Source organism: Lonchura striata, chromosome 1, assembly GCF_050655825.1.
Source record: "Lonchura striata isolate lonStrDom1 chromosome 1, ASM5065582v1, whole genome shotgun sequence".
Taxonomy (NCBI): Eukaryota; Metazoa; Chordata; class Aves; order Passeriformes; family Estrildidae; genus Lonchura; species Lonchura striata.
This window is the reverse complement of record NC_140703.1, coordinates 65,083,581-65,106,326: the sequence shown is the minus strand read 5'-3', so window position 1 is coordinate 65,106,326 and position 22,746 is coordinate 65,083,581. Positions and strand designations below refer to the sequence as shown.

Genomic DNA, 22,746 nt, shown 5'->3' with positions numbered 1-22,746 from the left:
ATCATGTGTGTCTGTCTTGGGAGTGTATAGCCAATGAATTTGTCTGAGAGGTTACGTAGACTTGACAGTTTGGCCCACAATTATCTCCTTAATTTTCTCTAAATGTTTTTTTCAGGAGTCTCCATGGTTTCCTTGCCTTTGTCCCTTCTCAGTTAACATACATGTGCTACAAAAGAAGAGAAAAGCAATAATTTTGTAGCTGCATCTTTGGAGACACCATACATTTTCTCTTTTAGTTTTATTGCTAATAACATTGCCCCTCTTAAAGCTAGCCTTCTGAAAGGTTAAACTTTTGCAAAAAGTCCAAAGGCTAAAACAGAGCCAGGGAGAGATGGAACAGTTAATCATTGTGATTGGCATGGGGCTCAGTGCAGTTGCCCTTTTATTTACCAGTGAAAATTTGCTCAGGGGGCTGTACCACAGATGAGGCACCTGGAGCAGCTCCTTTGGTGCTTACTAGATGAGGAACATGTGATAAAAATGGGGAAATAACTTTTGAGGAGTGGCAGTGGACATGCAGGAAGGTGTGTAGGGGCAGATCTTTTTTGAGATGGGAAAGAAAAGTCTGAGCTCCTTCTGGAAGGTAAGGCAGAAAAAGAAATGTGTCAGAGACTGTGCTAGCTGCACACAGCTTGCAATCACGTTTTATTGAACAAATAAAAGCTACAGTATGTAGCTTTGTTTTGCAGTGTCAGAAAACAGCAAATTAACGTGGACTGCTCATATGTGTGGATTTTCTTTTAGGTATTTGTGTTGATTGTTTTTGTTTAAAGGAGTTGTTTTGCAGATCAACAATGCGGGATGTATGGTGAATAACAGAGAGTTAACTGAAGATGGACTTGAAAAGAACTTTGCAACAAATACTTTGGGTGAGTATTGAAAGTTTTCTTCTGGAACATACTTTTTTTGTTTACAGAAGTGTGTTTTTATAGCTGAGTTAGTAAGGTACATATTCCTGTTCGAAGTGGGATCATAGCATTGCTATGCCAGGGAAGGAACCAGGAAGGAAAAGAAGAAATATTACATCTTCTTTGAAGTGTAATTTTTTAATTTCTCAATTTTTCAGTTGTTCTGATATCAGCATCTTGATTTATCATAGCAGAAGTGGAAAATGGTAGGTTGATCCTGAAATTTGCTAGGAAACTTTGTTCTGAGGATTGCTGCTAATAATGCTCTTTGTAATAATTGTGTTTCTGGGGTTAGGATGGAGCTTGGAACACATTCAGATGTTTAAAGAGACATTCAGATGTTTGAGTGGGCTTGCACAGCCCTATTCTGTGTGACAGAGGTGCTGTGCTGTATGCAGTGCCCTGAACGCTCTTGAGCCGGTGCAATCTCCAGTCAAGGGATTGAGCAGTACTGGGCAAGTCTTGGGCACTGCACATGAAAGGGGCATTGTGTGTGAACTGTGGCTGTGAGGGTACAAGGGACAAGTGATGGGAAGCAAGTCAAGAGAGAAAGTGGAGATGTGGAAGGGCAGGGAAAATGGTGAGCCTAGTGGAAAGTTTCCCTACAGAAGCTATGGAAAAGAGGTGAGCAAACAGCCAGCCAGCAGAGAGAAGAGCTATCTGACACTGCTGCTATCTGTAAGGCTGAAAGCTGCACCTCTTGCAAAGAGACACATAGTGCTTGCATCAACCCAACAGTCCTGACACTCTTCTCCCCCTGCCTCTATACAGGGTAAGTGGATTCCTCAATAGACTCTCTTTAATATGTTCAAAAGTGATACATTAAGGAAGAACTGTGGTGCTTTGTTTCTGTTTTCCTCCTGTTCATCATTATCTGGAATAGGGATGGGGAAAACCTAGTCTGTAAAAATATGGCATTTACAGAACTAGTATAATCATTGTTGGTTTTTATTCTTAGCCTTTTTCCAGTGTTGGGTCCTTATATCGTATTTATGTTTGAAAACTAACATTTTAGTATAAATGTCTTGTGCTTCATTGTTGTTGTGCATACAGCTCATTTTTTTTCTGCAAGTCTGAATACATTAAACTGACAATTAAATCAAGTATAAAGACAGAGATTCATTTGCTTCAGACTAATCTTCTGTTAACATTCTTCTGTTTCTTATGGTCAAAAAATTCAAGAAGAGTATTATATTGCCATCAAATTTTCTTTGGCTGCATAAGTACCAGAAGTTGTATCTTGAGGGATCTATTCACCTTAAATTAGTTTTTATCCTCTTGTGGTCTTTCAGACAAAAACCCAGCAATGTGGAAAGAGAGAAGCAGAGTGAAACAAGCACAACAGTTTGAATACAAAATCATATTTTGGTTTACTTTTAGACATTGAGGATATTAAGTGCTGAGGAGCTGTTCTAGTGCATCACTTGAATTATTTTGTATCACACAAGCAGAAGCAGCAAATTCTGCTTTTCCAGCTGTAAATCAGCCTTACTAGTGTTATACGGCTGCACAGAGGAAGCTGAATTATAGTTGTAGCAAGCTAGGAAAGTGTCTCTATTAACTTGTGTGAGTGTTACTTATAGATCTCCATTATTCATTCATGTATCACTTGCTGCATGATTGTATAAGAAGTTTAAGGAGGTAAATCATCCTCTGTTGTCCAGCTTCTTCAGAGTTCAGACAAGGACTGGGTTGTTCGCTTAGATTGCTTCTCTCTAGACAAAAATAAGGATTAAATTTTGAATCTCTTAGAACAAAGTGGGACTTGGTTGAGCTGTAAAAAGCTGGCAGTGCAGCAGGAACCTCCTATGCTTGCAGGCCAGACACACATGAAGGACCAAGGCTACAAACTACCATTTTTTTCTTCAAAGTCAGGGGAGTGGGGTAATAAAGCATAACATCTGGAGCCACAGTAGGAGAAAACTGTGGAGAAAGTGTAGATGCTCTGTTATTTCCCTAAGTACTAGGTGCCTTTGGCTGTGTTTCTCTTGGAAGAAGTTAATTTGTTTCAGTAACTGTCTGTGATTATAGGTTCCCAGAGAAAAACTTGGCTAAATTAGATATAGCTGGTATATAGGTTGGCTGTAAATGTGAATGTGGTTTGAAAGAACAAACTAAATTCTCTTCTCTGCCCCAGTAATGCTAAAGCCTGAAGGGTGACATGGGCTCAAGGCCCATGTGCAGTTGTCCCTCGCTTAACTAACAAGATAGAGTAATATCAGTATTTTTTGCAGATCTTTACATGTAGGGTGTTCCTTCCATGTTGCTTTCACTTTTTTTTAATCCTACCTTGTATCTCTGGTCTAGTAAAGGAATGTGTAGGTTGTAACTATCTAAAAATGCAAGACTGAAATATAACATGCTTTAAATGCACATGTCACAGTTTTTGAATTCTGTATCTGATATCTGATATTAACATTTCTATGAGGTGTGAAGTTGCTAATTTAGGTGTCTGAAATGCTGTGGAGGTTTTAAATCTAGTCTAGGAATGTTTTTCTCTTGACTGATCTGTTAGTCCATTTTTGAGCATAATGGATGTCAGTGTTCAGTTCTAATTGATGATCTGATTTGTGAAACATACTTTATATTCTGATCTTTTTTTGGACTACATGGGACAAAAATGACTGCATAAGTCCTCTTGTATGAATATGTACAAAACACAGCTGACTGGCTAATTGAGGATGGAAACTGAAACAAGAGGTGCATAGTTCTCTCTGGTGCTGTCAGGATATGCAGATGGATGAAGTTCATAAAAATGTAAAATGCAGGTTGTGTATGATTTGTTTAATATTCAAGTTCAAACAGTAAAGTGCTTTGAGCAGGTGGTGGCATCTGCATCTGTCCTGGTGCCTGTGGTGCCTTTACAATGAGTCTGAGGCACAAATGCTGCATGGCTTGTTGTGGTTCTGTTGTTGCTGTCAAATGAAACGCCTTGCCTTTTTTCCCTGATAGAGGCTCAAGAATTGTTGTCCGATTGCTGGAGCTCAGTGAATGTAGAGAGGAAAATGGAACACTTAGACTGTAATGTGGAAGCACTGGCCAGGCACAAGTTTGAAATAGCACTTTGCTGATTGAAACACATTTTCAAATAAACCAAATTGAGTGACTCGCTTGGTGTAATGTGGGCAGATTTCCTGCAGACTTGCCAACCCCAATGGGCAGATTTTTTTTCTCTGTCCTCTACTTTGTGATGTTGTGATATTTCTTCCTATGGGCTGACCATGTACTCAGGGTTGTACCCAGCAGCTGGGCAGCAACAAGCAATCATTTTTTCTGATGAATCTTGTAAACGTCTGAGTCAAACTTTTTTAAAATTAATTTTGTTTTACTTGGTTTAGTATAACTCCCAGCAAAGCTGGGAGTTAAAGCTGGTGGTATTCAGTCATTTGGAAAAAACCTTCAGCATTTATAAGCATGTGGAGGCAAAAGCAGCATGTTCTTATTTAAGCAGTAGACATTTAGCTGAAACAATCCTTTTTCCTCTGTTTTATTGCCTGCTTCATCTTGCTTTTATTCAACATACCTTCCTGCTTGACATGGAAAAATGGCATGTATGTTACTTTTTTATTGCTACTTACCAGGCAAGGGGATGCTAAAACACACTCATAGATAAATGATACTTCCAGTATGCATCTTTTCCTCAATCTAATGTGCTCCCATGTTTTAATAATATATAGACATATACTTCCACACTGTGCAGGAAGGGTTGCAGCCATAAGATGAAGCCAAATAAGATGTTTGTCTGTCATAGTGACATGATAGCCCATCTATGGCAAACTGCCTAACCTGGGTGTATGTTTGTCAGTGTTTTCCCTACCCATGAATTTAACTGGTATTAACAGAATTTAACTGGTATTAACAGAATTTAACTGTATTTAACTGGTGTTAACAGAATCCAGTGCAGCCTGGTCTTCTGAATCACTTGGAAGTCAAACAACTTGAATATCAGCTGTCTGCTGTAAGTTCAATGCCTGATCTTTGGCAAGACAATCTCATCTGTGAAAAGGAGGCTGTGGTTCCTGTTTTCTTTCTAAAGAGCTTTGAGACTTATGGATCGGAGGTGGTATGTGAAAGGATAAGGTTGAATATAATTGCACATGCAGTAACTGTACTGAAGCCTGGTTCCCAGGAGACAGAGGAACCCTTATTGAGATGAGCTTTGTCATTTGAGGGAAATGTAAACCTATATTTTGTGTTTCATGTTCATTAGCTCTTCCCATACACTCTCAGTTATTGCTAGTGCAGTGGAATTGGCCCTTGGAGACAGCACATTGCAATCTTCATTCCTGATCTCTTACTCAGGAAGCAACTCAGGGATGTCTGTTACTGGGAACTGCATAAACTATGGGAAAAGATGATCAGGCCAATGAAGAATGGAACTTTATTTGTTGGGTGGTTTTTTTTGTTTGTTTCTATGGTTTGTTTTTACTTGTGCTCAAGAAAAGCAAGCCAATTTAACTGATTTCTACCAGATGAATGAGCCATTGAAATCTGTACAATAAAATTTTTTGGTGGTGTTGGGTGTTTTTGTTTGTTTGTTTAGTTTTTTTTTTTTGTTCCCACTTTTTTCACAGTTAACACTGTTCCTAATAATGCTGCAAAGCTCAGACAGATGAAGCACTTCACTTAGTATGGTGCTGGCTGCCTGCCCTTATCTGAATGTTAGCACGGCAAAAACCTCACCAGTAATGTGCCACTAATTGCCAAATAGAACATCAAGCAAAAACATTATGGAATCCACTAAGAGACTTGGGTCCACAGTAATTGTATCATCAATTAATTTGATGTTATAAGCAGGCAGTGGGTTTACAATGTTATTTCTGCTGAAACCATAATTTTCTTCAAAGTTGATTTATAAAGTACAGATTTTAGGATCACATTAAATCTTAAAGCAAATCAGAATATATATTTGTGTACTTTTATTTTATGTCATGTCCTATTAATTTTCAGTCTGAGCTATGTGAATCCTAAGGAGTCTTCCAGGTTCTGGCAAACTGATCTAAACCACCAGCAGTTTGGAAATCTGCATGCACAGTGTTTGTTTATATTTTCTGTTAGGGCTATCCTGTGTTTTTTTTACTTTCATGTTTCGGTACAGCAAGACTTGCAGTTTTCTGTGAGAAAGACCAGTGTCTAATACCCTGGAGACTGCTGTCCTGTGCACTAGAATAGCTTTCATTTTGTTCATGTCATGAGACCCACAGTGGAATAACTGTTTCAAGAACATGCAGAGCTACCTTTCCACAAGACCAAATAATAGTGTCTTCCATAGAGTCCCTATAGCTTCTGCATCATGTCATGGGAAAAGCAGCATAACTTTAGGAGTTTATGAGGCAGTCAGGCTGAATTTTTTAGTTTTTGGGCTTGTTTTGGGGCTTTTTTTAAAAGCCCAAACCAACTTACTATATTAATCAAATGTTTGTCTCCACACTGGTGCCTCATTTTCTACACATACATCATTAATATTTCACTCTGTGATTGTGAAACACTGAATTAGTGGTTTTCCAGGTTGGCAGAGGAGTTCACTGTATAGAGTAAAAATTTTGATTTGTTAGTTAAAGCACAGTATCAGATTACTTGACTGAATTGAGAGGATCTCAGACCAGGTGGAGCAGTTACCAGACAGGCCACAAGGGAATGCATGGTGATTCATTATTTTTGTATTTATATTTTTAAGTAAACATGAAACATATTATGTGCATGAACAAAAGTATGTTCTCATTAAATGCCATGCTCATTTTACTGGTGTGCGCATGTCTAATGCATAGACTGGCAACCCACCCTGTCTACTTTACTGTATGATAAAGTTGGTTTATGGTGTGTAATGGTGTTGCCCTATAGAAAAGTTTTAATTATAAATGATTTCCTATTATGGGAGATCAGCTCCAAGATGTAAAGCCAACAGAAGTTTTTCCAAATAAATCTAATGGTAAGAGACTGTTTCTCTTTAAAATAAATTGTACATCTATCCCAGGAGCATTTTTAACTGGAGAAAACATGGCCAGCTAGTACTGTGTTGAACTTCAAGAACAGGGCTTGTAGCTTGTCCAGTAGGTTTTGCAAGTCAACTGTTCACCTTGGCAAAGTTCAGTGAGGGCAAGATTAAATCCTTTATATGGGTGTGGTAGACTGGGCTCACCTTCTTCTGCATTCCTGTTGCTTCTGAGAAAACTCCCAAATTCATCGTGCTGGACTCCTTTGTGTCACAGCAAATACTTCTCATCAGAGGGAAATGTTGTATGCCGTTTATTTCACTGATTTTTTTCCCCTGTTACACCAGTGGGAGACAAGCATTCAGGCCATATGGACAATGTACCTTCCAGTGACAGGAAATGGTGATGCACAAATCTGGGCCCTGGCACACAGTCCTAAATGCAGGTAGTAGCAGCTGTATGTTCAGCAGATACCAAATAATTACTGCTTTCAGTGCAAGGCACAGCACTGTTGAATGTTGCCTTTTCCTTTCACGTACCTTTGTGTTAAACCATTAAAAAAACCTCAACAAGACAACTCAACCTCTACAGTTTGAAGACAGTGATAATCAAGCATTAACCACATTTGATATGCATTACCTTTTGAAACTAAGCTCTGTGGGAGGAAGTTTCTCCTTTAAAAGACAAAAATTTTTTTGCATCATGTAAATGTGTTAGAATGCTCAAATGCTTGTTTTGGAAAGGCTGATATCCAGTACATTGGTATTAATAATCTAGTATTGGCAAAAGGACATGCAGTTTGGATGTTGCCTTGATTTCCTTTCATGGGGTAGAGATGAATGTAGTTTCTTCTACCGAATCAGACTTGGTTTTCCTTGCAAAGTTTATTTTAACAAGAAAAGTTTCCTTCTGTGTCTTTTTTTTTTTTTCTTTTTTTTTTGGGGGTGTTTTTTTTTCCCCACAAGGATGGTGGCAGGCAATGCCTTTGTTTGCTACTTCCCCTTTTACTCAGAAATTAACTTCTGTGTTAGTGCCTGCTGTGATACAGCTGTGCTGGACAAAGTACCTGCCGTGAGGTACACAACTGTGCCAGGCCCTGCACTGACCATACTGAGCATTCTCCCAAGCTGTTGGAATGTCACCATCAAACTACATGCCAGCTTTTGCACTGATAAAAATGGGGAGGTCTCAGTTAATGATGATATATTCTAACCAGCAATAACCTTGTTGATAAAGTATATCTGTTCTGCTATTACTGTTCTAAATTTCTTTTCCAGGCTTTTTTATCTGACAGACCAGCCCAGGCAAATAGGAATGTATAATATCCAAGTATTTTTGTCAAAGGAATGAGGAGTTTGTGTTCAAACACTTAAAATGGGGACAGTAGTTGGTGAAATAGTAGTGGGAGAAATTAAATGCTGCAGCCTTAATGCCTGGTGCATTATGTCTGTGTGTGTTTTCAGATACTGTTGCTTACCATAGGAAGCTATGATCAAAACTGCTTTGTGCTATCTCAAAGCAAATGAGCTAGTGGTTTTGTGGGGCAAAAAGATGGAATGCTCTGGCTTTGTGAGATTTTGCAAATTCTTAATAAACTTGGAAGATAGGAGATTTGGGCTTTTAAATTAGTTTGTGGTTCTAAATAAGCATATAAACTTCTCACAAGCTGTAGTTGCTCTAAGCAGGATTTTTGGCATTGGACATTTCTCTTACTCAGCTGGAAAACAAAACAAAACTCGGTTGTTAATGAGGCAACATTAGTGCATTCATCTTTGCAGCTCTTTAGAATTAACAAATCAACATGAAGCCCCTTAAAAGTGTAAATTAATCTGCAGGACAGTAAAATGGAGCATCGTCAGAGCTGGTGCATTGCAGCTCTGCCTTTAGGAGATGCAGCTATTTAAACAAGACATGATGTTACTTTTTTAAGAACCCACAGCCAAACAGCATTAAAACCAGGCTCTCAGCTTGTACTGAAGTGATTTTTTTTTTTGTAAATCTTTTTATCCCCCCACATCGCGGCAGCCTCCCCTGACAGTCCGCGGGAGTTCTTGTACCGATGATGTCATCGCTCAGCCTCCCCGCCACTACCAGGGAACACGACCGGGCTCTCTGGCAATTGCCTTTGCTCACATTGTCTGTGAAGACAGGCTGCATTTACTCATCTGCAATGCATTTGCTTAGTTTGATTTGCCAGGGTTTAAAATATATTGTGTGTGTATGGACATACCTCTGATTATATAGAGAAAGTGAAGGCTGCTGTAACTGACAGGGGAGCTGAACAGTTTGTTCACCAGACATGTAACATGTTTGATTTTGGTACCGTATTTATAAACATGCTGTATTTTAACTGGATGATCTCATTGCCTCTGTGGAAGAGAGGTTATTAAGACATACTGAAGTCTTCATGCCTAGTGAAAAACATGGCCTCAGTAGCTCAAGGAAAAAAATGTGTTTATCACTGATAGAATTGTTGAACTAGAGCCATTTGTAAAGACGTGAGAGGGAAGTAGATGCAGAAACACTAGATTGAATGGGGCTAGACTCCTTTTCAATTACATGGAATTTTTAAAAAATACATTTTAAACAGAAAAAAAAAATCTCTGTGTTGCACTTGGTTGCCTGAAACATCGCTAGGTGTGTCTCTGTGTCTGAATCAAACACACTGACAGTTGAACAGTGTAATAACAGACTTGCTGATCATGGTAATGGAATATATTTGTGTGGTGTGTAAAAATCCTTGTTAAATGAACACTATTAAAAGCAGGGAAGGACACAATTAAGTTTCCAAAAGTAATCTTAGCTCAGCCTTGGGCAGGCAACATGTATATTTTTACCCCCAAGGATTCCTTGTCTTCCATAATGGTCATGCTGGGGATTTAAGGGGTGGGTTTTCTGTGCAACACAAAAAGTGTCAGTGTACTCTGAGTGATATCATAGTGAGAAGGGACAAATGGGCAAGTCTTAAGTGCATATGCAGTGCCCTAAGAACTGTAAGTGGGAAGTGCAGTTTCCTTCTCTTGTTAATGACCCATCTTAGATCTGTGTGTATATGCCAGACTTGCAGGGGAAATGCACTCCCCATTTCTTCATTGTTATCACCTTCCCCCACCCAAGGAATTTTGCATTCAGATTTTCACAGATGAATGTAGGGAGCTGTTTTCTCTATAGGTAAAACAAACCTAAATAAATAATAAATAATATATGCCTTTGGCTAAATTTATGGTAATGCGAACCACTACAGTTGAGTTGGCACACTGAAGGTGAAGCAGCAACAAAAAAACATTGTCAAATTCAGATCAGATTGCAGAGATAAAGAGACTTTGGGTTTTGGGTTGTTAAGGAGGGTGGAGAGAGAACAAAGCTTTTTTTAAAAGGAAAATTTAATGTTAGTGCCTTTCTGTCTTTTAGGTACATACATCATGACAACTGCCCTGGTGCCCCTCCTGGAAAAAGCAGCTGATGCCAGAGTGGTGAGTCTATGATGCTGTTTCAAAGGAGTGTTTTATTATTTTTACCTTCTAGCTTGTGACAGTAGTTCTCTGACTGTTTAAGCAATGCAGGATGTCTTACAGTGCTGTAAGGATCTTTAAAATCCTCTTGGATTTTGCTAACAACAATCTCCTCCTCTAAGGCAAAGCTCCTTCCTGCTGCTCTCAACTCTTCATTGGAAATCAGTGTAAAACACTTCATTTGGGAACTTACCCTCTTTGATTCCCTAGGACAAGTTTGCTCCTGCAGCAGAGTGCAAAATATGCACAAAAGGAGTATAGGCTTAAAGGAACTTTACGCATCTTGGTGTAAAGTAAGATAGCAGGTACGTTTTTAAAAATTAAATTTCCCAAGTTTTGTATGGCTTCTAATTAGCTTCAGTAAATGCTAAACATACAAACTACAAATAGTGCTATTCTGCTATTTTCTTTCTCCCCATTACTTTTCAAAAGGAAGAAGCACAAAATTCCTGAAATGAATCAACATCACTTTGAATGAAAATCCCTTCTTAAAAACCTTATGTATCTTCTATCTCACCTCCAGGTATGCTCTACTCATGAGCCTAAGCATAATGCATAGAGTATGCAGAGGAATCCTGCTCCATAGGGACTTCCAGCTGTGGCCTGAAGACTACATTGCATGCATGAGCGCATCTGTGGGGAGTTCCCGGTTTTGCTTTTCATTCATTTGTTTTTCATTCATTTCATTACAGATAACTGTCTCTTCTGGGGGCATGCTAGTTCAAAAATTAAACGTATCTGACTTGCAGTCAGGAAATGGGCCATTTGATGGAACTATGGTGTATGCACAGAACAAGGTACAGCCCATGGGGCTGAAAACAAAGTCCAGCCCTTCCTTGCTAGCTCATACCTTCCAGCTCATACCATGTGCTTTGCAAAAAGCCTGTTGATCATTGTTGCTTTCCCATTGCATCCAACCCATATGCAGATGCACAGGCAATAATCTTCAGGAGTATGATGGCATGCCCTTAGGAATGCATACATCTTGCATACATCATGCCCTTAGGAGTGCATCCTTCATAGGAGAGCATGGCTAGACTTTGATTTGACATGAGAGAAGTCCCAAGGGGGAACACTTTGCTTTGTCTTTAGCTGATGAACCCTGTCTGCCTGCTTAGTTCTTGCCCACAGTCTACAGCAAGTAGACATGGTCAGTAAAAACAGTGCAGCTGCTTTAAAAGTAAATTTGTAGCCAGGGTATGGATGGCAATGGCTGTAGAAGTCTCTGATGAAATAATCCAATAAATCCAGCCAGGATGAGCAAGGGTATATTTGTGCTGTACATAAATGCTCTAGTATTTATGGCACATTTAATGTAGTTTATTTCCCTGGGAACTAATTTGGCGGACAAGCTGTTGATCTCAGTGCTAGCATGGCTCTTACTGCTCTATCCTAGAGACAGCAAGTTGTCCTGACAGAACAGTGGGCAAAGACTTACAGAAATATCCATTTCTCCGTGATGCATCCTGGCTGGGCAGACACTCCAGGTAACATCTGCTTCACACTCTGACAATATTTTTTTCTTTTCAGGATTAGTTTAAAAGCAAAGAGAAATGAAACTTCCTAGTATATTTTTCCAAAAGGTACAGTAATTTCTTTTCTCCAAACTGGTGCTTGAAGTAGTTTTATATCCCCTTGGTGGCTCTATTCTGCACAGTGTCTGCTAGCTGTGTATATCTAGAGAATAATAATGGGCAGTGAATACTTCCAGCCCTGCACAAATGCACAGCAGAGACATAGTTCTTCAAGGTAACTTTTAAGTTACATTTGTAGTGGAACTGTTAAACACAGATGGAGCTTCTGCCTCTGTCAGTACCAATATGCAGACACTTGGGAATTTTTGAGGGCATGTAGGATAATGCAGCACTGTGGAAGCCCTCTGGTCTTCCTCTAAACATTTACTGCTGTTGAGAAGGGCCATTCAGCCCTTTATCTCAGCTGCAGATGTTCTTCAGTGACTGTGCCTGAGCAGCTGGGCCAGCATCAGTCATACACTATGCATGTTGCATTCCCCAGTATTTCCAGCCCCCAGTGCCCAAGCTTGGGATGCAGAATAGCAGTTACATCTCTAGGTCTTTTATAGGGATGCAGTTTCCATTTACCCTGCCTACTTTATGCTTGAAAGTAGCCCTTTCCAAATAAATATCCTGGTATTTCTTTTTCTTTAAAATACATTTATTTTTGTACTTCCTTTGCAGATTTCAAACTTAATGAACCATAGAATTATCCCGCCTTAAAGTTCAAAGACTTTCCAACCCCCAGAAACAAACACCTACATTGGATGGGCCCACAGTCACCATCTGTTGGGCAAAATAAAATGCAACCAGAGTTTAGACAGGAAGTAAGCAATTTTTAAATACAGTGCTGCAACTGGTTTCCTAAAACTGGTGAGAAAAGAAGAGCTAAAAATCCCATTACAATACTGCTTTTTGGAGTTTCTGTTTGCCCCATGTTTGTCATCTTTACGGTTTAGAATGGAATTGACAGAGGAACCTCTTACAGATCTTGTTGTCAGTTTTGTCTCTGTAATTTGACCCAAACAAACGAGTGGTGGATCATCTGTGGCTTAGTGCTATTCTCCCACAAGCCATCCTACTCCCAGATAGGGGGAAATACTAATTTTCTTCCATAAGCTCCAGAGTTGCCTCCTCTCCTTCCTAGACACAAAATGGCAATTTGAAGGTGTTTTGATTTTGGTTCTGGGGTTTTTTTGGAGTTTTTTTTGTTTTGGTTTTTTGTTGTTTTTGGTTTTTTTGTTTTTTTGGAGGTTTTTTTGTGTCAAAAAAGCCTTGCATGGCAGGCCACCATTGCATTGTTACCCTTTCCAGCTGTGAGGTCATCCATGCCTGATTTCTACGAGAGGATGAAGAACTCGCTGCGCACAGAAGCCCAGGGAGCCGACACTGTCCTGTGGCTGGCGGTGTCAGCTGAAGCAACAAAGCTGCCCAGTGGCTTGTTCTTCCAAGGTAAGGAGCAGTGTCTCACTGCACAGACTGCAGATCCTCAGCCTGCCTGAGCTTAGGATCCCTGTCTGGCCTGGAAGGGGATGAAGGCTGCACCAGGCAGCTTGTGCAAAGGATAAAGCATGCCGCAAAGTTGTTTCAAATCTAAATGTTTGAGTGAACATTGTGTTAAATTGGTATATTCCTGCTTTTGTCCTCTAAAGTAGCTGATAGAGACTACAAAGCATTTCTTTAAGGAGGGTTGGGGATTTTTGTAATGAAAATGGCTGCATGTAGGACTGTGCCAAAGGAAGGTGAATCACAGCAGTCAAATAACATCTTTTATGAGGCTAGGAAATGAGCATCTTTCTCACAGAGCACTGGGAGTTGGCTACGATTTGACAGGTTCTTCTTCCTATTGTTCCATGCTAGCTAAAACTGCCAATTCCCCCTTTCTCTGACATTGGGCAAAGACTTAAGCACAATGGCATTTTTGGCACTGTAAGCTTAGGGAATGAAAAAGTAGGGCAGAGCCTTTCTTTTCTCCCAGGCAAATGACAGGCATCTTTGTAGGAGCAGCTGGAAGCCTCAGTCCAGAAAGAGAAAGCTCAGGGTAATTTCTTACAGAACTTCTGTGCTTCTGTTGGATGAGGCACTCAAATCCTGATTCACTGAATTTCTATACTGAGAATGCAGGAAGTTCAGACTTTTCCACATTTGGCTTGACTTTGTCCCTTCTGTCCCACGGACAATCACACATTTATCATGTCAGCATGTGGTGCATGTGGACACCCCACATCCCAGCTGGTCAGCTGGTTTTTTGTAGAACCAGGCTTTGCCTTTCTTTTACTCTGATCCCTTTCTTCTCATCCTAATGTTTCTGCTCAGTTGTTCTTTCTGTTTCTTTTGTAATTCCACCAGGCTCTTCCCTTTGGCCTTTTTCTACTCCCAGTTTTGGTAAACAGAGAACATGCCCTTTCTCTTTAGCTAAAGCTACTGACTTTTGAGAGCTTCGATCCTGGCATGACTGCTCTTAAAGCTGCAAGAGAAGTTCTGAGTCTGTGTCTTGTGCTTATCAAATTGTGGTGAAATCAGTTATTTCTTGCTCCTATGACCTTTTCAAAGCCACAGCTTAACACTTTTCAGGCCCCTTCAGTGAAGGGTTTGGGGTGCAGGAGCACTTTGCCACAAACCCCATGCTTCTGATCCTAGGCAGCCATTTTCCAAATGAGTCACAGTTTCCCCTCCATTTTCTGCATTCTCTTCTTCTGTTCCCTCTGAGAGCAAACTACCAAAGCTAGCTTTTTTTTTTTTTCCCTGAGAAAATAATAAAGGAAGGTGAGAACATGACTACTACTACCAGAATTCTCTGCATCTACTAAAATATATAAAAAATGCTTAATAGAGACCTACTTTCCAAGACTAGAAGCATCTTCTGTGTGATGCTGAACTTGGCTTTCATATCTAGTTCCCAAACTTTATCACAGGCTACTGGAAGGACTATAGCTAGGTGGGAAGCCACTTATAATCACTGATGGAGAAGAAAACATTCCTGTCTCTCTCCTCAGTTTTCTATGAGCAGAAGTTATGTAGTGTGTGCAGTCAGGTAAATATTTGCCCTTAAGAGAGCAAATACCTCTGCTCTCCTGGGGCAGTGGCAGCCCGATAGGTTTTCAGGGAAATCTGCTGCCCAGGGTTGCAACAGCTTGTTCTTTCTGTCTCAGCTGGCTGCTGTGGATGTTGGGCTTGCTAAGTAGACTGAACCAGTGCTGCACCAGTGCTCTGACTGTTGTTCCAGACTGACAGCATTGTCATAAGGCTGCCAGGCTCTAGACACAATGTTTTTTGAGGGGAAGATCCCTTAGAGTGGATGGTGGTAGCAGCTGTATTTACAGAGTGAGTGACAGGCATGAGATTTGGAAAACCAAGCAAAGCATCAAACTGAGCAAACTTGGTTGGATACATGTCACTTATGGTGACTGAGCAATAAACCCAAGTTCCTTTTCATTTAGAATTTAACCACTGTTTCTAAGGATGAAGGTAGGCATTTTAAGACTGAAAATACTCCTAACTACAAAGTCCGAGCTGGGGATTTGTACATTACTAGAAACGTTATCCTGGAGACAAGGAAAAATGTTGTTTCAAGTGCAAAATCATCCTCTGCCTGCAACAACAAACTCCAGCTATTGCTCTTTGCCTGCAGATGCTGCACTAGTGACAGGCATAATTCCACAAAGAAGCCTTCCTTTTCCTAAACTGTCCCCAGCTGCAGATGGGGGCTTGCTGCACACTCCAGGTCATGTTGTGCTACAGAAAAATCATTCTAGCTCCAAAATACAAATTGAATTGTTTTAATTTTTGGTTTAGAAGGTATGCTTAACTAGCATTATTTACAGGTACCTAGAAAGTTAATTTGCCTGGTTTCAAGACCATGACGTATGTTTGGACAGTACAGAGTCTATCAGAAAAACCTGCTTTCTACTATAAGAGAGTTAAATGTACCTATAATGGTTTTTTTTTTTCTTCCAGACAGACAACCAGTCCCTACACACTTACCCCTAGCATACACCCACAGTCCACCAGAGGATGAAGAGAAACTGATGGAGATGCTGGAAGAGTTCTCCCGGAAGTTTAAATCTGTTTCTCCAGGAATTTAGTGTCTGCTGACACAGTGTCACCACAAATCTTCTAATTACACAGTAATCTGCTGTTGAGGGGAAGTAGGATGCCATAGGCCTGTTAAAAACAAATTAGGTTCAGGTGTTCTCATAATGAGGTAGTAGAGTGGCACCTGTGTGCCAAGTCTCTTCTGCCAAGTCTCTCCCATTGTGAAAATGCAGTTGCTGCCTCAAGACACGCTAAGGTTGAGTTCTTTGGATTGGAAGAAAAATTGAGAGGCATTAAAATAAGACCTGAGACTTTGTAAAGTTACCTAAAATAATTTAAAACACTCAGCAAAGAGAAATGCAGAGGAGTGTACTTTCAGTAGCTTTCATGAAGGACTTCAGGAAAGTGGGAATGTTTTAAACAATTTTAACTCCCATATTTGACAGGTTGGTGGCTTCCTTCTCTGCATGAGGGTGATGAGGCTCAAACATGTAACTGGGAATGCAGAAACTGTCTTGCAGAACCTGCTTAATTTAAAGGGAAGGATTCCTCACAGCCTTTAGTTTCTATAAATTGGTGCTGGTATGCAGAAGTGATCTGCTTCCTCGTGTTTAAACAACAAGAATCTAGGAACACTGCCAAATGCCTTCCACATTACTTGATGGAGCCAGGGCTAAATGTTATCCCATTTATGTCAAAATACCACGAAGTAGGAGGTTTCAACACAACACACCCAGACATGTCTGGATACAGCAGAGAAATGGTTGCATGACTGTAGGCACAAAAAGAAACAACGTGCTAAGGTATACCTTGCATGCTTGCTCTTTCTGTGAGAGATTAAAGGGGATTGTTTTATCACTGTGAATGGATTAAGAGGGGAAGGGAACACTGGCAGAGCACAGGTTTTAGAGGAGAATCTACCTCCTGATGCGAGGCTTGTGTTTTGTCTGGATCTGTTTACTTCCAGACACAGAGGACAGGATTCATCTTACCTGTCTGTGGACATTTGAATTACTCACTGAATTTCTCACTCTAAATCGGTAGAGGGGAAAATGGGCTTTTTCACAGGGATTTACTGGATCTAGTTTAAGAAACACCACCTACAGTGCTGCATCTTTCTAACAGTGCTGAAGACAATCAGCTCAGACTAAGACATTGTGGTGGGACTAATTTTGTCTTAATTATTTCAGATTTACTGCAAAGCCAAAACTATTACTAACAAAGGTAACATCTTTACTCCTGAACTGATTGTATTTATTAACCAGCTGCCTCCAGAACTCAGCCAAGTTGCTGCATTGTTTCACATGTGGCTCACACCAGTGTGGGTAGGACCAAGGATCAAAACATAAATGTAACACAGATGTTCTTGAGCTCTCTGCAGTGACTGGCAGCTAAAAACTGCTGATGGACAGAGGAGAGCTCCTTCCGTCTGCTCTACATTATTTAGTTTCCTTCTGGCTGATGGTATTTCTTCATCAGTCAAACAACTCCTATTAAGTAAGAGTTTAAGAAAAAACCTGCTGTTTTCAGTCAATGTCCTTAGTAATAAAGACTTTACTGTCAGAGAAGCCCTGAGAAAAATTTTCCCATGATAAGCAGTGCTGAGACAAGTCAAGCTGTCACAGCTCCTCCTGAAGAGGCTGGGTCACCATTCAAGTTATTGCCTCATTTATAAAATTAATTCCTTCTTGCACTACAGTGAAAGAAAACAACAGCAAGGCTTGTACAGAGGTTTATTTCCTGCAAATCTGGTATTAACATTTTCTGTGGTTTCAACTGTTAAATACAGTTACCCAAAACAAGAGCATGGCTGGAAGTATATATAGTAACTACATTTCTTAACCCAATAGCTGCAAGGCTAATAAAAACATTTGCATTATTTATATTTACACCAATTTGCTTCTCAGCTCTGCAGTACAGAAGAAAAGTTTAATGACTGGTATTTAAATAGTTCATAAAAGTAAAAACTGTGCACTGTATTTGTATATATTTAACACATTTTAGTCCACATACTGCACTAGTGTATTTGAGTAGTCTGTATTTTTAATTTTGTGTCTCAGCTTAAAAATGAAGCCAAAGTTAAGAAAACTGCTTTAATCAAAGTTTGGTCACAGTGTCAAAGAGTAACATGCTATGGTTTAAGAGCACTTGTGATTTAAAAAGAACTAAACCACAGGAACAGCAACTAGAAGCAAAGTCCAGAGTGTCACACACTTTGGTATTATGGTCCTGCTGATGCTTTATTTCAGCCTGATTCCACGACAGCAAACATGGCATGTGGCTGCAAGCCAGCGAGAGGATTTGTCTAATGCAATCCAGAATGACTTGCACCTTCATGTAAGTGAATACATTTACAGACTCACAGATTATGCTGAGTCAGAAGGGACCCACAAGGATCATGGAGTTCAACTCCTGGCCCTGCACAGGACACCCCAAGAGTCACACCCTATGCCTGAGAGCATTGTCCAAACACTTCCTGAACTCAGGCTTGGTGCTGTGACCACTTCCCTGGGGAGCCTGTTCCAGTGCCCAGCCACCCTGTGGGTGAAGAACCTTTTCCTGATATCCAAACTAAACCTCCCCTTACACAACCTCAGGCCATTCCTTAGGGCCCTGTCACTGGTCACCCCAGAGAATAGATCGGTGCCTGCTCCTCCTCTTCCCCTCACAAGGAAGTTGTAGACCCTGATTAGGTCTCCCCTCAGTCTCCTCTTCCACTTTTAAAACTTCATGGGCAAAATAAAAATAGCATCCAGTGACAGATGACCAGAAAATGAAGGTGGCACGGGTCCTTGATAAGCAGAACACACTGGGAGTTTGCAAGCACACCTGGTTCATGGGAGTGGAATGATAAGCACAGCAGCTGCTCTTGCCACCCTTTCCAGTCCATGTGCAGCCCAACACACTGACCTCATTCTGACAGCTTCACATTTTTCTTCATTTGGTGAAGTCGCCTAGTTGGGAAGTCTGGGATCAAACTCGGGGATCTTGCACAGAAATGTAGCACCACAGAGCACATGTGGAGCTGGTAATTTCTCTACATCCTAATGGAAAGGTACAGCCCATCATCATTGCAGCAGGACTGACTGCAGTGATGCAGGAGCCACTGCAACTTCTCTTTTTTTCTTGGATAAAAATTTTAGGAGGTCAATGTAACAGGTATCAAACGATTTTGTAAACTGCATTTTGTCTTTAGTTTAATTTCTGGGTCATCTTTAGTAATTGTTTAGAAAAACCCCAACTAAATCAACCTGCTATTGATGAAAGGTGTAAAAAATTGTTTATTGTTTGCCTTAGAATGGGAGCACTCCCATACCTCACAATTTTGGAGTAAACTGCAAACACCAATTGTTGGCATTTGCAGTAACACACATTCCAGCTTCTGCGTTCTTCTCACAACAGGGTGTGAGCAGGGCCACCCATTCCTGTTAAACAAGACTCAGGTGGGATTTTGAATACGCACTGCCTGGACTCAAAGGGAGTTCTGCTATATCCTTCATTATAGCCTGATAACTCAGTCCTGCAAAACTCAGTGTAAACAAATTTACTAGGTGGGGGACAGTCCCAGCCATTTCAATTGTCAGTACAAGCAATAATTTGTAGTTTTGTAATGACAAAGCCTTTCTAAAAGGCATGGTACTTGAAGCAATACTAGTTTTCATTGAGCAGTGCTGAACTTGGTGAGTGGAGAGTGAACATGGAGTTACTCTTTCAGGGAAGAGTAACTTGATGGAACAGTGGAGGAAGGCAGCTATGAAGCAATTTAATCTGTAAGTTCCTCTCACCCTCCCTGCAAAAATAAAGCACCCCAGCTCATGACATTTATGTGATCATACTTATGTAAAACTAGTGCTGGTCAACATCCACCCACAGTCATTTAAGATAGGCAGTTTCCACTCTGGCAGTGCACAGCTTTGCATCTTCCCTAGCTCAGCTCACAGTGTTTCCTGTTTGTCTCAGGCTTCCATCTTTTGCTTTGTTAAGAGATGTAATTCTGGGCACATTCAGACAGAGCCAGTGACTGATTACAGGAGATAATTCTGAAATGCAACTAAGATGACTCAAGAACTCTGTATTCCTGCAGTCAAAAAAGCACTGATCTAGACAATGAGACAAAGAAGGCTTTGAAAAGGCACCGAATCTGATAGGGAGCAAGTGCAACAAAAACACTTCTGGGACTAAAAGTGATCAAAGAACTTCAATTTGTGAAGTAGGTCAGTATTTGTTCCACTCTCTAGAAGGAGCCATCAGATAAAGAAAAATAATGTATTCCTCTGAAGGAAGTTTGTTCTCTCTCAAAAGCTAATGCTCAGCTTTATGAAGGGACACAGTGTCAGCCTGGCCAAAGGTCTTCAGCAGGACAGGTTTCTACCCTGCTGCCAGGAGAAACAACTCAAACCTTTGCTGTACCGGCAGTGCCAGTGCCATTTCACAGATAAAAATATTGTCCAAACAGGGGAAAAGTGGTAAAACTGCACTTTCGGGGAGAGAGGTCCCAGGAAGTGCCATTTTCTTTGATGGTTAAAAGTCTTGAGCATCTTCCATTTACTTTTCAGTTCAGAATCCACAATCTACAGGGAGCCTTGGAATGATGCACAAAATCATGCAATTCCTCTGCTGCCCAGACACCATTTTCTTTGGGCTGCTCACCCAGTGCCAAGCACTCAGGCCAAGAAATTGTCCTGGCAAAAGATATGTCCATACAAGAGCTGTCAGTTTTATGGCAATTCACAGAACAGGCAGGTGAATGAGTCCAGTCAAAACTCAGTAAACCAAATTCCTCATTACACATAGAGAGAACGAAAAGAAATAACCAAAAGCTGATAGAAATTATTTTAGTGGGGTTAAGATACCACAGTTTATTCAGCTACATCAGCAACCACTTATTTACATAATGGAGCAGTACTGGAAAGTGTTACAATGTAGTTGGTAGAAAAGATGTTCAAAAATGGTTGAGCAACATTCCTACAAAACTTGAACAAAAGCCAGTGGGAGCTTTTTTTCATGTAAGATCCTTCTAATAAAAAAAACAGCAAAGCCCATGAGAGACATTGGTCAGTCTGACAACTTACCAAGCAGAGTCAGAAACAAGGCTCAACCTTCGGAAAGCTAAACCACAGCCAAAACTAGTGCTGATGACAAAGATGTAGCAAGGAGGTTGTGAACTTGTTTGTGAAAATTTCTTAATTACTTGGCCATGGCAACCTCACAGAATTTTCTTGGGACAGGACAACATAGGGGTGTTAGCAAAGGCGTTTTCACATCTGAAGGAAGCCCTGACCTGTGATAAAATGTAAGTATAAAGGTGATAACCCCTTTAATAAATTGAGATTATTTAATATCTAAAGAACAAATAACTGGAGAGACAATCTTCATAAGGCCTGACACATCTTCTGTACCATCTCAGTAGTAATGTGACTCTTCCCAATCCTCTTAATATCAAAGTGCTTACGTATTTACTGCAGTCCTTGAAAAAAACTACTTGAGGTAGATAAATATTATTTGGCAATTGAACCAAAGAACAAGAAATGGAAGTCAAATCTTCATAGATGGAACAACTCTATGTTCCTTGTGGCTTCTGGATCTGAACCATGGCTGCTGGCAGGATTACAGTACTGGGATGGGGGGATGGTTTGGCTTTATACAGTTCTGATGAATATTAATTTCTATACTGTAGGTTCTTTTTGTTTTGGTTTGGTTTTTTTTGGTTTTGTTTGTATGCTGATAACATTCTTTCTTGGTATCCCCTCTGCACAGACTTTGCCAGGACTTCGCTCCCTTGTTTTTATTTTGGTTTGAGTTCAATGTCCCAACTTGGCAGCAATTTCAATTGAACTCAATCTCTTTCTCTTCTGAACAGTACAATGTGTCCTGCAGCAAACACAATTTCAGACATGGTCAAAGACTGGTTACAAGGGAAAATCCCCAAACTGGGAAAATGCAATGAAAAGTCACATGTGATCACACAAAGTTAATCTCAAATCCCCAAACTTCAGGTTATTGGCAAACTAGGAACGTTGTTTTTTTTATTTCTGAGGAGCAAAGATTTGCTGCCAATATTCACAAGATGAAATTTTGAAGAGAAAAATCTCTGTCTTCTTCAATATTATGTAAGAGGTCATCACTGAAGGAACTCAGCACATCAATGCATCCTGAAAAAAGGATCAAGTTTGTTGTTACTGTTGCATCTTCTAATTGAAAACATCCCATGTGCTCAATGTGGTCTCCTGGAAAGGACATGGCCTGTAAAACCACACATGGTAGCCCTATTTCCTGTGTGCTACAAAACAGAACTTTGGTTGTTGGTATGCAAATCCTGTTTGGAACAGTGAGGCCAGACATAGGTAATATTTGCTAATTTGTTAGTAACTAATTTGTTAGTAGTTTAGATTTAAGGAAATATAGTTATGTTTTTCCTTCTCTAAACAATAGAGTAGACACAGGCATTAAATGGACTTTGAATCACAGAATGGCTGAGGTGGGAAAGAACCTTCAAAGGTCATCTGGTCATGCTCAAGCAGGGTCACCTAGAGGTGGTTGCCAGGGTCATGTCCAGTTGTGTTTTCTCCAAAGACAGAGAACCCACAAAATACCTGCCTGGCCAGTCTGTTTCCATGCTCAGTCACCCTTGCAGTAAAAATGGTTTCCTGATGTTCCGAGGAAATCTGTGTTTCTGTTTGTGCCCATTGCCTCTGGCCCTGTCACTGGTCACCCGTGCATTCTCTTTGCACCCTCCCTTCAGGCATTTATACACACTGATGAGATCCCTCTGAGCCTTCTTTTCTCCAAGATGAACAGTCCCAGCTCTCCCAGATATGCTCCATTACCTTTCACCATCTCAGTG

At 40.4% G+C, this 22,746-nt stretch overlaps 1 protein-coding gene across 2 annotated transcripts in view; it reads left to right on the top strand.

Annotated features, from left to right (window-relative positions):
• Window positions 1–17,993, top strand: part of DHRS12 (dehydrogenase/reductase 12) — a 28,729-nt gene extending 10,736 nt beyond the window's left edge. Inside the window, exons 5-10 of one of the 2 annotated variants that reach the window (XM_021526596.3) lie at window positions 788–869; window positions 10,253–10,314; window positions 11,046–11,150; window positions 11,750–11,840; window positions 13,182–13,319; window positions 15,825–17,993. In XM_021526596.3, the coding sequence (XP_021382271.1) occupies window positions 788–869; window positions 10,253–10,314; window positions 11,046–11,150; window positions 11,750–11,840; window positions 13,182–13,319; window positions 15,825–15,952 (606 nt within the window). In that variant the 3' untranslated portion in view covers window positions 15,953–17,993. The remainder of the gene's footprint in view (window positions 1–787; window positions 870–10,252; window positions 10,315–11,045; window positions 11,151–11,749; window positions 11,841–13,181; window positions 13,320–15,824) is intronic. The other variant, XM_077781415.2, reaches the window with a different exon arrangement.
• Window positions 17,994–22,746: the final 4,753 nt, after the last annotated feature.